General features: G+C 35.6%; 1 protein-coding gene across 1 annotated transcript in view; it reads left to right on the forward strand.

The window, feature by feature from the left end:
• The window catches only part of LOC132098035 (plexin A3), a 153,616-nt gene that overhangs the window by 62,817 nt on the left and 74,503 nt on the right, over nucleotides 1–16,296 (forward strand). Inside the window, exon 5 of the mRNA XM_059504140.1 lies at nucleotides 4,716–4,816. Within this exon, the coding sequence (XP_059360123.1) occupies nucleotides 4,716–4,816 (101 nt within the window). The remainder of the gene's footprint in view (nucleotides 1–4,715; nucleotides 4,817–16,296) is intronic.

The following is a 16,296-nucleotide window of genomic DNA, read 5'->3' on the forward strand; positions in this document are numbered from 1 at the left end:
ACCGTCACATTCCCACAAAAGACTCACTGATGTGTTAAAGCTCCGCCGCTGAACTCCTGACATCGATATTTGTGTTAAGAACTGAAGGGATGTTCTTCAGATGGCCCTCGACTGATTGATCAGGACTCGTGCTCATTAAAAGCTTTTCTCTATGCCGAGATCATAAACGGATAGATTGAGTGTATTAATCTGAAAACACCAGCCAAGGGGTTAAACTGGGCTTTACGGTCATGACTCCCAATGATTGCGTCTCATCATGACGTGTCAGGAGTCACCATTTATGAGACGGAGAAGCAGGTATATGCTGAAAACTAAATGATTATTTTTTTATTCACCGATAACAGCTTTAGTACCTCACTGCAGCAAACTGTTTTACTGTGTAGGATTTTTGTTTTTGCAAATTGCAACTTTCAGTTTTTTTCTAATTTATTTATTTTTATTTATTCATTTGTCCTTTGAAAATCACATCAAAGGTTAACGTGCAATTTTTATTTTTATGTTTTATGTACTTTTTATGTTGGATTTTATTGTTTCATGATTGTCCCAAACACAAACATTCACTTTTTAACTATGACAATCTATTATTACTGATATTAATCTAAATATTAATATTATTTTTAAAAGATATCATGAGAGTGAAATAACAAGCCATTTCGATATTTATTTGAAAAATATATTTAATAAATTACATATTTTTGTTACATAATTTTTTTATCACAGAAAAATTCTTCAATGATATTTACATTTTAAATGTTCAGAACAGAATTTTCTGTCAAGCTGTTCTGATCATCAGAATTATTGTGTGGGATTTATTTCCACATTTTTGTCTTTTAAATCTTTCAAAGAGATCCATGAAATGGCTTTCTGATGTCACGAATATATTATTATATATAAACTTCTATAAAAACCTAGCTCAAAAATCCTTATGTGTAAGTGTCCAGTTCAACATTTTTCTCAAGTAAAGGCTTGTTATTATTAATTTATTTACATCCGGTATTAATGTATTTTTTATTAAGCAATTATGCTTTTATTTTATTTTGTTGATTTATTTAATTTATTTTATGTTGATTTTTTTTTTCATTTTAATGTATTTTATTAGAATTTTTTTTTGTGCCGTTTGATTTATATTATGTTTTTTTTTTTTTTATTCATTTTTTATGTTGATTAAGAAGGACTACCTAATTATTCAAAGTTCTCTGTAGTTTGGACCTAATTTATACTGTATCTTTTACTGAGGGGTCTCCACTGATTACATCATTTCTCCACCAATCAGAATCAGTGTGTAGACACACATTACCCTCTGCACTTCATGAAATAAGAAACGTGAATGAATCGCCAAGAGTCAATAATTCATAACCTACACTGACCGCTGGAGTCTGTGGATTTGAATATTTCATTTGCGGCAGGTGCACAGATAGGTGAGAGAGCGTATTTGCTCGCAAAATGGCCCGCTGCCACTCGGAGCCCTCCGATGTGTCTGTAAAAGGTCTGTGAATGCTAGGTTTTCAGAGCAGTGTCATTATTTACCATCCTGCTCTTCGAATTGCACCGGTAATGCAGCCATTTCATTGGAGAGAAAGAGATATGAAGCCTTTCATTTATCTAACATTGTACTCATCCATCAAACACTGACAGCGTTCCTGACAGAATATACTGAGCATGCACAAAAATCACTTTCCTCTGTTCCTATGTGCTTTTCAACTTTCTATTCATCAAAGAATCATAGAAAAATGTAGCACAAAATATTAGGCAGAAACTGTTTTCAACACTGACAATAATAAGAAGAAATGTTTCTTGAGCTGCAAATCATGATTTCTGAAGGAATGTGTAACACCAAAGATGAAAATAATATATTTTATTATTATAATTTATTATTAAAATAAAATATTTTAGACGGTAATAATATTTCACAATACTTTTTTTTATTTTACTGTATTTTTGATCAAATAAATGTGTCATTAGTTAGCATAAGAAAACATTAAAAAAAAAAAAATGTTCCAAACTTTTTGCCCATTTTCCAAACAGAAAATATGCTGTATTTGATATTAAAAACAAAACAAAACAAACCAAAAAAAGTATTATTCATATATATTCATATATATTTGATTTTTTTTTTATGTTTTGTGATATTTGAATATCCAAACCAGTGTTTTTAGCATTGGTCACCTGACTCCTTTAAATGTATTATTATAGTTACAAGTATTATTTTATGAATTGTTGTTTATATTGATATTGCTGTCAGTTAATTGGCCATTAATCGAGTTAAACACTCGCAGAGGCAATCCAATGGGTCACATGACTTGTATCGCTTGACCTGATTGGATGGCTGTAAAATTGACATTTTAAGGCACCAAGCACAGTAAAATTAATCTGGACAAATAACCTGAAAGCATTTTATTTATTTATTTATTTATGTTTTGTTGTGCAATCTAGTTGCTTTACACCAGATGAACTTATGCACTATGTACTCAATCATATAGTGTAGCGATTTATAAGGTTATTTATAAGGCACCTTTATTATTTGTTTGGCTGTAAGGCCGTGGGGCCTTTGCTAAGGAAGTAATTGAGCTCCATTTCCATCATATTGTCAATCAGGGGTCTGGACTGGATAATAAGACCGTAAATTTATGCAAAGCTATGTGACAGAATAAACTAACATGGGCCAGCAGACTATACCTCACCCACCCGTCCTGATTGACGCAACACACACACGCACACACACACACACACACACACAGTGCCGGAGAGCCATCAGCTACTCTGCACTTGAAAGCCGAGCCGTGTCCCTTTAGGGTGGGTGTGTTTTTTCCGTGGCTCTTGTTTTTCTCACTCTGAACTCTAATCTTGGCAGCGATCAAAGGCGATTACAACTCCATGGAATGAGCATTTTTAGAGCTTCTAAAGGCGGTTTTCAAAAACAACTGCTTTTGGGTTTGCGTCTTAAGTAAGCCAATCATCGGGACTGTGACAGCCCACACCAACTTTGATCCACAAACCGCTCTTTTAGATTTAATATATTCATGTTATTTCTGTCCTAGACCTCCCACTCTCTCCAACTCCCATCTTCATTTTATATAAGCTGGTGTTTTTGGGAGCTGGTTCATTTCTCTAATATGCCTGTGCTGTTTGGCGAGGGATTCTCCCGTGCGAGTCTTCACATCTGCAGCACTTATATTACTGTCCCCTGGACATCTCGTTCTTTTATGAGTTCCCCCAGCACCGTTTTATGATATTTTTTTCTTCCTCCGCGTGAGTTGACTGTGCTGACGCTCTGCCGTTCGGCTGCATTGCTCCGTCTACGCTGTGCCCTTCTGTAAGGAAAAGCCTGGATGTTTGAAAGTGTTTACAAGGAGTTGAACGTGTTTGTGTGGTTCAGATGGAGGACGAGAGGTTTGAGTTGAGGGCTTGTGTTGAGAACTGCTTTAACTACTGTGTTCCAGGGCTGAAAGAGACTCTACTTGGGCATGTGGGGATTACAGTCAATGGCAGGGCATGGGTCACATGACTCAAATCCCTAAACCTGATTGGATGGCTGTTAAATAGAAATATTAGGGCACTAAGCACAGGAAAATTATACTTAAAGGGATAATCCACCCCAAAATGAAAATTTTGTCATTAATCACTTACCCCATGTCGTTCCAAACCCGTAAAAGCTTCGTTCGTCTTTGAAATACAACTTAAGGTATTTTGAATGAAAACCGGGAGGCTTGTGACTGTCCCATAGACTGCCAAGTAATTACACTGTCAAGGTCCAGAAAAGTATGAAAAGCATCTGCCATCAGTGGTTCAACCGTAACGTTATAAAGTGACGAGAATACTTTTTGTACGTTAAGAAAGCAAAAATAATGACTTTATTCAACAGTTTTTCTCTTAAGTTATGTTCCGAAAATGAACAAAGCTTTTATGGTTTTGGAATGACATGGTGATTGATGACAAAATGTAAATTTTTGGGTTGGAGTATCCATTTACATGATCTGTCAAGGTCCCTACAATCTGAAAAACTAATTCATTCATTCAAAGACATGCTTATTTAATACCAACTATTTTTAAAATATTAAAATGTTAAAATAAAGATGAATACTTTAATGTATTAAATGTTTAAATGTATTTAAATGTATTATCATTATTATTATTTTGTGGGATTCATTTAAGTCATCGTTTTTCTTTTTCCTTTCTTTTCTTTTTTTTTTGCTAAATTGACATCTTATAAACCTAATAAAAAAGACCATTAGGTACTTTATGGATTCTGTTCTCAAAAATAAATTAATTTTATTTGACACTAACTGAACTGCTGTAACTACTGTACTGTACCAGAGACAAGCCAATTGGAGGGCATCAGTCACATGACTGTCTAAACCTGTTTGAATGATATCAAAATGTTTACATCTATCATTTAAATGTATTTTAATTATTATTCATTTTGATTATTATTGCGTATATATAGAGATACAAAATCCAAATTTGGGATTGATTTAATTTCTCTTTATTTATTTACTTTTTTTCTTGGTCATAAATTTTGGTTAAAAAGAAAACAAAAACATGAATAAAGAGCAAGATACATTTTTGATTGCTAATTTAACATATTTCGATCATATCTGTCGTGTATCCAGTATTTTATCTATTCTATTACCAAAAATAAATCAAATGGAAGTGATTTGCCTAGCAGGGGCGATGTGTTGAGGTAATGTCAGTTGAATGTTTGTCATGTGTTTCAGGTGAGTCGTCTGCCTGTGGAGAGCTGTTCTCAGTACAGCAGCTGTAAGACGTGTCTGGGCTCTGGAGACCCTCACTGCGGCTGGTGTGTCCTGCATAACAAGTAAGTCAATCTCATTCCTCTTCCACAGACTAGAACAGTTATTCGCACACTAAAATATGCTTGCTATGTCACAGGAAATAAAGCATTAGATAAGAATATAAATGGAAGGTAGTGACGTTTCTGACTATCTGAATATAATTACAGACCTCAAGAAATTGCTTAATATGCCGTTTCAGTTCTGTGTTTAAGTACTTCCTGTTAAAAGAAAGTTTGGATGGGTCGTATTGAAGAGTGTCCTCATTTTTAGCCAGTAAGCTGTAGTTTTGTCACTGTCGTGAACTTTGATTAGCTGCTGATTGGTTAACCTGTTGCTGGAAAGGGACATTGTAATTCCTAGAGAGCATTTGATTGGACAATAAAATATGTAGTGCAGGATGAGTCATCAATTCTTTTGGTTTAATTTTGCCAGAAGAAAGAGAATGTACATTTTAAATCCAAACACTAGGTTTAGTGTTTTTTAAATGCTCACTGAAGTCACTGATCACTGATTTGATTAAAAATACAGTACAAACAATGACATTTACTTCGTCACCTTCCACTCGGGATTCACTTATAAACTCTTTAAGACACCTCAGGGAATACTGCAGCCCAGCCAGCCAATCAGAGCACTGCATCGCTGGTGGCTGCCATTTCAACTACCTCATGCAGGACTTGGCAGGTGACAGGCCTCCCCACATGTTCCCTAGTTGTTTTTTTTCGCTCCCGTCATTTCTGTCTCTTACCTCCGGTTGATCCCCAGGCAGCAGTTGGTCATGGGGGCTGGTTACTGCCGTCAGGAAGTGTCTGGCTATTGCTGGCTTACCAGCACCCCACGCTGCCTATCTGCTGTCATCGGGGCTTTCTGCCCCCTCCTGTACTGGATGAACTCCTGTCAGAGAGTGGGCTGCGTTCGGTCAAAGCCAGGGGAGGAAGAGCATGTGTGTTCGCAGAACATGCTCTTTAATTTATGGAGTGTTTCTGGAAGGAGATGGGAAAGGTTTTGACATAAGTGTGTGTTCGTGGACCGGTCGAGATCGCACCATGGGGGCGGCGAGGCCTCACGGTACGGATTGTCACTGGAAGTTTTCATCTGTAGTAAGAGGCGCGTTTGGTAACACAAATTGGATCCAGAGTCAGCTTTCGAAACATCTCAGAGCTTTTGACAGCGATGTATCAAGGTGATAAAACAGCTTTGTTCTGCCTTCCTGCAGTACTGTGAACACCATTAGCGAGTTTTACATGTCTACGATGTGATCCGTCTTTGTTTAATAACATTTTCTTTCCAAAAAATATATTACGACCCCAAACTTTTGAATGGTAGTATTTTAAGTATGCTAACATAAAAATGAACTAAAAACTAAGACTAAAAGCTTCAATTGTCCTGATTTGTTATCTTAACAGCTGCAAACATTGCTTATCCAATCAGATTTTGCATCACAGCTATTAATTATCAATAATTACAAACGTGTCTGTATTTCAGCTTACATTCTAATTTATTGAGATGCACCTGTAATCCAATTTTGTGTCTCAACAATTCATTTCACAGTTGTGTGTCTTTGACAGTCATTTTATGTTCATTACAAATGTGTCTCTATTTCAGCTTTTTGTCTTCCTGTAGTTCCACAAAGGCCGTTACTGATTTTACATGTCTACAATTGAATGCATATTTGCTGAATAACATTATTTTTGAGAAGAAAAAAACTTTTGAATGGTAATTTATATAATTTAATTTGGGGTTTTTTAGAAATATGGTAAAAAGAAAAAGTGACCTCAAAACTAATAGAACAACTTGCAGTAATTGTTGTTATTTTATTTGAACAGCTTCAGACATTGCTTGAACAAAATAACATGACAAAATACACATTTGCACATTATAAGTTGTGACCCACTAATAATGTGAATAATCAGAACAAACAATCATTGACAAATGAATAACAGATATATTGTCAATAATCTGACAGCCAGACAAGAATGAAGACCAATTACACCAGTGTGAGGTACTGTGTGTGTTTGGTTAAGTTGGATCCACAGTCAGCAGTCGTAGTGTTTCCAAGTTTTTGACAGTGTTTAGATTTAAATAAAGTCATCCAGAGGTTAAAAAACGGCTTTGTTCTGCCTTCCTGCAGTACGGCCTCAAAAATAATAGACTAAAACCCTCAATTGTTTTGATACTTCAGACATGGCTCAACCAATCGGATTTTGTGTCACAACTGAGTGTGCATATTTTAAGTACAATTACACCATTAGAAGACTTTGGCGGGCATTCTACATTCATTACAAATGTGTCTGTACTTCATCACTGATTCAAGACAGAAACACAAAACATTGTCTTCTCTTCTTGAAATCTCTACAGCAAGAGGCAACGTACGAGTTCAGTTACACAAATTGGATCCAGAGTCAGCATTCGAAACGTTTCTGAGCTTTTGACAGTGGCGTATAGACACAGATAAAGTTATCCAGAGGTGATAAAACAGCTTTGTTCTGCCATTGTGGATTTTAGACTTCAGAGAGAGAGAGAAAAAAAAAAAAACTCAGTGCCGATCTATTTTCCACCGTCGCCATACCTTCAATGAGATAAAGATCTTTAATTAAGATGTAAATCTGGGATTGATGGAATAATTAGTGCGAGCCTTTACCACACCCGTTGGAAAATGACATTTGTTTGCATATTAATAGCATATCCCCAGACTTTACATGACCTTGTGACAGCCACTGCACAGCAGCAGATCAAGCAAAGCAATGGATTTAATGGCAGACGTGTTCATTGCACGCAAACCCCGTTTCTAAACTCCAAAGAGCCTGACATTTGACCTCAACTGGCTCGTCATCTGCCCGGAATGAATGAAATAATATGATGCATAGAAGTCTGACAATGCATCGACGACTCCGCTGTCTGCCGTGTGGCTTTGTTCCGCTCAGACGAGTGCGACTTTATGGAGTCGATGGAAACTGTTTGCTTTGAAAGTAAAAAAAAAAAAAAGGTAACCTTGAGACACACCGGGTACATGAGTGTCTCAAGCACTCAGGGCTGTCGAGTCTGTTTTATCAAAGTAAATCTTTGTATCTCAGTAACTTTGTGATTATTTAACTCCTGTTTCAGCATTGTAAAGTAAATCAGTGCTGAATAACTCAAATGACTTGTGCACTAGCGCATTAGCAGGATAATTATCAGTACAGAGATGTCAGGTACAACAAGGTTTCTGTCAAAAATAATTGAGCTATCTTTGAGATCAAATTGAAGTTGATTCTTAGGACCATTGCTTTGTTATGCTGTTGAATTGATTTCTGAGTTAATTACTGTGGCTTTTTTTGTTTTGTTTTGTTTTTTACAGATTATGTATTGCTAATATTCTTTCAGCTAAATGTGCATGAAACAACTGCAAAAATACACAAAGTAACGCATTGAATTAAATGCGGAATTTTGAAGTATAAACACTTTAGTCACTAAACACTTTTCTATAATCATTTGTCCAGTGTATAGTGTATTTTTAACTATTCAGTAGTCAATGCTACATGTTTCTAATTCACTGTAACAAAATGGTTCATAAGAGTAATTTTTTTCAGGAATCAGACTACACTGATTGTGCTGTGTGTATTTAATTCACTAAAAAGAACTGGTTCATAAGAGACAATTGTTCAGGAATCATTTGGTCTGCAGTGGTTGTGATGTGCACATTTGATTCACTAAGAAAGAAAAAGAGTCTATATGATGAGATCAGTGTAGTCTGATTCCCAGATAAATGAATCTTTTGAGATTTTGATTTCTTTTCAGCAAATCAAACACGTAAAGCACAACCAGAGAGATTTGGTTCATAAGTAATTTTTTTTTTGTGTGTGAATTTGAAAAAAATCTGATTTAAGATTAAATTTGTTTTTGAAATATTACCATACATAGATAATGTCTCTTTACCTGCACAGTGTTGTATGTACAGCCAGTCAGTTTCTGCAAATTGCATTATATTTGTCAATATAACAGTAGCTGTAAGCTGCAAGTGTTTGATTCACTACAAATGGCTCATAAGAGTCAATTGTTCAGGAATTCTTATGTATCAGTTCTTTTTAGTGAATCACCACCATCAGTGCCTGAAGCTTCAGTGACAATGTCGTTGAATATATGATGCAATTTCTTGTGTCGAGACTAAAACTTTTCTCTCAAATTGCTTCCATTGCACATAGATGCTTCTATATTCACATGACATTTTTCTCACTTTTTAATTTCCAATCAGGTTGAAACTATGGTGAGAAGAATTAAATTGGATCTGGTGTCAGTTTACAGATGGATGGGGTTAGACAGACATATGGTTTCACATTGCCAAAGTAAAATGAGTGAGAAGAACAGACAATCCCATAATGCACTGCTCATCATGCACATGTGTGTGTGCCTGTGGCTTGACCTACAGTCATACATGTTTAATATTATATAATAATAATAATTTGATAATAATATTTGAGCGAGTGTGACGAGTCACGGTTCATTGTTCAAGCTCTTATTCTATCGCTGTTACTGTAGCTCATACTAAATTACGCCCATGAAGAATACCTCGAATGGTGAGGCTTGTTTGTTGCTTTGGAGATGTAGAAAACCACGTGTTTTCTATCCCATTATATCTTTAATTCACATCAGTTTCATTGTCTTTCTCTCGCCTCAATGACAGCCAAAAAAAAGAGCCTTCAAAAAACTACGCCCCTTCCTCCCATCTCACCATAACACGCTTTATAATCACTGGAATGGTTGCTCTTAACCTTCTGTGTTCATTTATTTCAGCTTCATAAATCCAGATAGCCTTGGTAGTGGGTGTCCTGTGGATCTATCGTCTTTTATCAGCGCACATAATGCTAAATAATGACTGGCACACCCCACGGTTTTGTTCGCTGGTTATTATGTTCTTTTGGTGACAAGACAGTACCCCTTCTCTGTATAATTAATATTTGGACATGTGCACGTATCTCAGTTTCTCCCGTTGTGATGACACTGCTCTCAGTCTTGTGTTTTCACTGTGATATAAAAGCTGGTCGAACAGATGTTCAGGTTCTGACCTTTTTCTCACAAAAACAAACCTTGTTTGTAGCAAACCACCTTAAGAGTGATGATTAAAAATTAAATGTTAAGCTAAATATTTATTTGTTTATATGTAATATTTAATATTGTCCCTCAAAAGAGAGAGATTAAGTATATTTTTATGATATATAAATAAATACAATGTATATAAATGTATATGTATACATTATATCGAATTTTTATAAAAAACAAAATTTGTATAGTATGCAATTTCTTTAAAAATTATATAAAAAAGATATAAAATATGTAATCACTAAAAAATCGACTAAATATATATATTTTTGAAATTAGAGAAATATAAAAACATTTTTATATGTATAGTGTGTGTGTGTGTGTGTGTGTGTGTATATATATATATATATATATATATATATACACACACAGTATATTCTGTTTTCAAAATAAAATAAATATATACACAGTATACAATTTAATATTTATTACATATTTTACTATGCATTGCAAAATGTATGTTTGTGCGTATTAGTGTTTTGTAATCTAATCTAATGTAGAATACATTTTTTAGATGATATTTTTCCAATATGATTTATTCGGTATGTTCGGTATGTATACTAAATATATGCGATTTCATCTGAAATGTACGTTTTCGAGTTTGTTTATCTGATATTTCAGGGTTCATCGACAGTTCAAACTCCTTCTGAATGCGTGTGGCCCTCTTTTGTTAAACACACATATGTAACCCCATGTTTCTGAGGCCTTTCATCGCATCCGGCTCGTTTTGTTTGCCAGTACTCGCTCTCCTCGGGGAAACGCACCGTGCACCATTGCCATGAGAGATGCTTTTCACCGTCAGCCGCTGCCAAAAGTGTACTCTTTTTTTTTTTTTTTTGGCTCGGGAGGGGACAGGGGGCGGCTCTGACCTGCATCTTATTCTTCTCCTAGTTGTCTTGGCTTTGTATTCAATTCCCCGAGAGCTCTTTAGCCTCTAGTCACCGACATGGCCAAGCCAAAGGGAGAGAGACTGAGTAGAAGAAGGGGGCAGGTGGGGAGAAAAGCGCCAAAGTGTATCTCTGGAAATGGTTTGTGTCCATGGCAACGAGGGGAAGCTGGAAGATGGATTTGCAGTGTAATTCAAATCAGCCCCATTTGGTGGAGTTTGTATTGTATTACTGTTCCTACCGAAGGGCTCTTGTGGATTCGGGAAAATTAGCAGTACAGTGTCTGGTAGAAAGGACTGTGGTTAAAAGCTTTAGGAGGCCTATTATTGTGCGCTCGTCTGATGTGATGGATCAGTCATGGTTTGGTTGGGTTGCAGTGTTTGTTAAGAGCGCGCAGGTCTCTGTAGACACTGTTAGCGGCTCTCATGAGTGTCCCTCAGTGTTCATTAATGTTCTATTCATGGTTGGGTCTTTCAATGACTGCACATTTACTGGTTGACCTCACCGAAGGCTCTAGGTGTACTCACAACTAGCACGCTACTGGAGACTTGTGCTAATTGTTCTGGAGGACTGGACTGGATGCTTCTAGGCTGATAGCAAACGCATGTCATTGAGACGTTCATTCATCTGAAAACCTCATTTAGAGCATCTTCTGCTCTCAAAAAAATATAGCATGCCATTCAACATCCAACACTCCAAATGTTTGTGGGTTTTTAAGATGTTTTTCATGTTTCTACACAAACACAGCACTCAAACTTATAATAGGTGTATTTATTTATTTATATTATATATATATAATTTTTATTGTAGAATATTATATCAAATGTAAATCAATTCTGTAATTAGATTTTTTTTTACATATTTATTAATATTATTGATGTAATATTATATTATAATAAAGTATTCAATGTATACATTTAATCACATTTTTAATAGTATAAAGCTATGTACATTACTGTTACCTATTACTGTACAATATATATTTTCAATTATTTTGATTCAATGTCATTTTAGTTAACGTTTTAGTAATTTTGTTGCTTTTTGTCAGTTTTAGTACTTTTTATTTATTTATTTATTTTAGTCATTTTTATACATTTTATTACTGCTGGGCAATGATTAATTGCATCCAAAATAAGTTTTGTGTACATAATATATGTGTGTGTGTGTGTACGGTTTATATTTATTATGTATATATAAACACACACACACACACACACACACACACACACATGCATGTGTATATATTTAAGAAAAATTGTGTTTATATATTAAATATATTTATATGTAATATACATTAAATGAATATAAATATATACATGTAAATACTGTAATAAATTTATATACGCAGTATCGTAAATATACTATGGATGGATGTGTGGGTGGAGGGATGGAAGGATGGATGGGTAGGTAGGTAGATAAATAGGTAGAAATAATAAATTGTGTGAGTAATATATACATATTCTATATTTTTGTATTAATTTTCTATAGGTCCTTTTTATTACATGTTCAAAATGCTTTTGTAATATATATGGTATTATTTGGAATATGCAATTCATCAGCAAGCGTTATTAAAATGTTAACGTTTCATAACATTATAAAGTATGTAAATGTGCTCTTTTTAAGAACAGAATGTACTGTGGAAATTGTCAGCGCTTTAAATCTACTACATCTAGTTTCTGAAAGATTGCAACCAAGTGGGAAAGTCAAATGAAAGAAAACTATCGTTTAAATCTCTGATGACTGATGTCTGCAAGCAGTAAAGGTCGTGTACCAGACAGACGTCCTGAAAGGCACAGAGAAAAACTGTTGTCTTGTCAATAAGCCCTCAGTCAAACAGGTGGACGCTTCTCCCATTGTTCCTCTCACTAATCAAAGTCAAAGACACAATTGACCCAGAGACACTCAGAGCACTTAGTGCTTTACGTATATCAATTAATGCACGCCATCGATTTCTCTCGCCCCGTCTTTCACTCCTCACTCGATCTTAACAATCTGTCCACCCAGTCACCTCAGACGGCCGCTATCGGAGTTCTCCATCATTAAAGGCTGCAGGAGTTTTCAAGGTTTTCATCCCATTTCTGCCCTAGTTCTCCATTTACACAAGGTTCAATGTGACCTTAGAAGTAATAAAGCAATATTACTTGGACTGGAATTGGGGGGAGACCAGTGGAAACCATCCTGGAATTATCCTCATAAGAAGGACACCAAATATGGAAGCATAATAGATTTCTTAGAAATTGGAATAGCTCAGCTGGTACTCAGAGAGTGAAGCTCTCAGCTGGGGAGAAATGAGTCAGTTGCACAACGGCTCCTCAAACTAGTTCAGATGGAGAGACATCAAGAAAAGACTGGAAAATGAATGGAACCTGGACTTTAGGTAAAGGTTAAAGTCTTAGTTTAACCAAAAATGCAAACCCACAAACCCTTATGACTGGTTTTCATCTGCGGAAGACCAGCCGGAGGTATTTTGAAGAGCATCCAAGCAGCTGTCTTCAGACTAAAAGCCCACATGACTCACGCAATATATTCCAGGTCTTCTGAAGTCTTTGTGTGATAAACAGACCAGATCTCAATAGCTTTTAAATCTCATTCATTTGTTGCAGAATGACTCCTGTGAATCATGTGTTTGGTAAATGAATAAATGTGAAATTTGTCATTTGTACACACACATAGTAAGACTTTGATGTGTTGGGAGAAATTGCACCAGGTTTGACGTCAGTGACCGCTAACGCCATTGGTTTTCTAGTTTAAATATGTGCATGTGCAAATGAGATTTTCAGTGAAAAACAGCAGTGAACAAGTCAAATGGACCAAACTCATGGTGCTTTTCTGTGCTTTTGTTACAGTATATGAAAAAGAGCAGCTCAGAGATTTTTTTTCTTTTTTCTAATATCTTATTTAGTGCTCCTCGGAGTAAATGTAAATGAATATATTTGTAAATTAGTGTAATTTTATGCTGTAGTATCTTTATTTATGCAAGACGTTTATGATAAATTTGAAATGGGAAGTTCATGCTTGCAAATATTCAAACTTGGTGCAAACAAGACGCATTGTGCCGGGCTTGACAATAGTGATCAAACATCATACATTTTCATAAGTCTTGTACCGGTGGTTTAAATATGGGGATATGCAAATTAATTATTCAATGAAAAAACAATAAGTCATGTGGACCAAATCTAATGCTGTTTTGTTTTCTGGTGCTTTTTTAGTGCTTTAATTAAATGAACACAAGCAGCTCAGATTTATTTTATTTGTAAATCTTATTTGTATATCTTTCTTATATATGTTCCTTAGAGTAGAGTAGATGAAAAGTGAAAGAGTGTGTGTGTGTGTGTGTGTGTGTGTGTGTGTGTGTGTGTGTGTGTGTGTGTGTGTGTGTGTGTGTGTGTGTGTGTGTGTGTGTGTGTGTAAGCGTTTATAGAATATGAATCAACTTAAATTTGAAGCTTCATTCATGACATTTATAATAAATTAATAAATGTGAATTGTCATTCATGCATGCACACAATCAAACTTGGTGCATCAAGGTGCATTGAACCAGGCTTGACAATAGTGATATTTTCACTAGTTTCTTTTCTTTCTTTTTTTTGGTGATTTATGTTTTGTAATATTATTTGTGTTCCTCTGAAATAAGGAATAAATGTAAATAAATAGTTTAAATATTTCTTTAGTGTTCCTCCAAAAGAAGGATTACATGTAAATAAGTAGTTTATTTATTGATTGATTGATTGATTGATTAATTGTAATATTTTTGGTCTTCCTCCTAAAGAAGGAATATTTTTAATAAATAGTTTAAATAACTGGAAAATATTTACACCATGTATTTATTTACATATTTTGGTGTACCTCAAAAAGAAGGAATACATTTAAATAAATAGTTTAAATGTTTATAATATATATTTATACTAAATTAGTCAATTTGATTTGTATTATTTATTTATTTATTTAATGCTAAATAAACAAATTTAAATGCAATTTAATTAAACAAGTTTGAAACGACATAAGGGTGACATGATCATTTTTGGATGATCTATTATTTTAACAGTCTTCTTTGTGTTCCTGAATGACAATCTAAAGGTTGTTGGTTCAGTCTCAGCACAATCCCCTTAATCATAAGAAGCTCCAGAGCATTTGTCCTTGTTCAGCCTTCCACAAGTCATTTAGAACAAAAGCGTCCGCTAAACGAATGCTTGCTTACACGAGCATTGTTTCACTGTACGCTTCCTGTCATGGGCAATTTACAGCCCTCGTTGATTTCCTGCCCCAGATTTGCTGCTTCAAGAGGGATCAATATGCTACTCAAGGAAACATTCCTCTGGGTCGTTGTATTGTTGTCACCTGAGTATTTGTGTCCCGGGAACCACCTCAGGACCACCCTACCTGAGAAAGGTGGCGGTGTCTCATAAATCACATTAGTTCCAGTTCACCAGAAAGACAAGTGCAGTTTAATTGGACAAAAACTAATTTCTCGAACACAGGAAAAAGAGAAAAACAAGAGCGAAATGGGGCAGGAAGGCCTTGAAGGTGCATGTACCGAGAGATATCCTTTTCTAACTCTTTAATTAAGACTGCTCCTGTTTCTTTTTTCTTTCCTTAGACATATGGGCATAATTAAGGGAAAACAAATCATTACTGCTGTGTGCATTGCTGGTGAATAATGGCATTGTCAGTATCGACTGCGCTTGCTTCATTTGCCAGACAGACTGGCGCGCTGGAGGTAAAAATGTGGCGTTTTGCTGTCGCTGATGGAAAATAATGCCATCCTAGACATCGTGATGAATTAGATACCTGGGCTTTTTGGCAAATATTTAGCCCCCCCCTTCTATGTGTCTAGTTTTGATGTGTTTGATGCGATCCGGGGCAGCTGCGCTTTTAAAGGCTTGTTCTCTATCTCTCCTCAGTGTGTGTTTTTCATTAGAGTCTCTCCGGAGTGGCCTCAAAATTAAAGCGCATTTAATTTAGCCAGCCTCGTTATGCATCATCAGCTTATACTGTACTTCTCGCCGCTGACATATAACAGTAATCAGCAATAGGTGCGTTTAGGGCTGAAGTCACTAAAATATGACTTGATTTCGAGCTAGTTTGGTGTATTTTAATGCACCGTGTCACGAATGGCGGCGCAAACATTGTTCTAACAGATGATCGGGGTCGGGTTATGATGAGGCTTTGTGTACATTAGCGTAACCCTCCTCGTTCGTGGGCTAACACAAGGACTGGCGACTTTTAACTCCACTTAACACGTCTAACCAACGTGCCAGGTTTATGAATGCTTCCCTGCAGATGTACTCAGCTCACTCCCACGGACGCTTGGCGGGAATAACAAATGAAAGCGCATAGGAAGAGTGTCGGCACCGCAATCATTGTTACTGAAATGCTTACGAAATTCTGTGCTTGTCTCATTTTCCCTTAGGAGATAATAAGAACCCTAATCTTCCTCTATAATTTTCAGATTCAGTTTTTCCCCCATGTGGTATGACCATAACCTTATATAACTTTAATGTAACATTTTACATTAATATTGTATTCATTAACATTATCAAATG

Source organism: Carassius carassius, chromosome 21 (assembly GCF_963082965.1).
Source record: "Carassius carassius chromosome 21, fCarCar2.1, whole genome shotgun sequence".
NCBI lineage: Eukaryota > Metazoa > Chordata > Actinopteri > Cypriniformes > Cyprinidae > Carassius > Carassius carassius.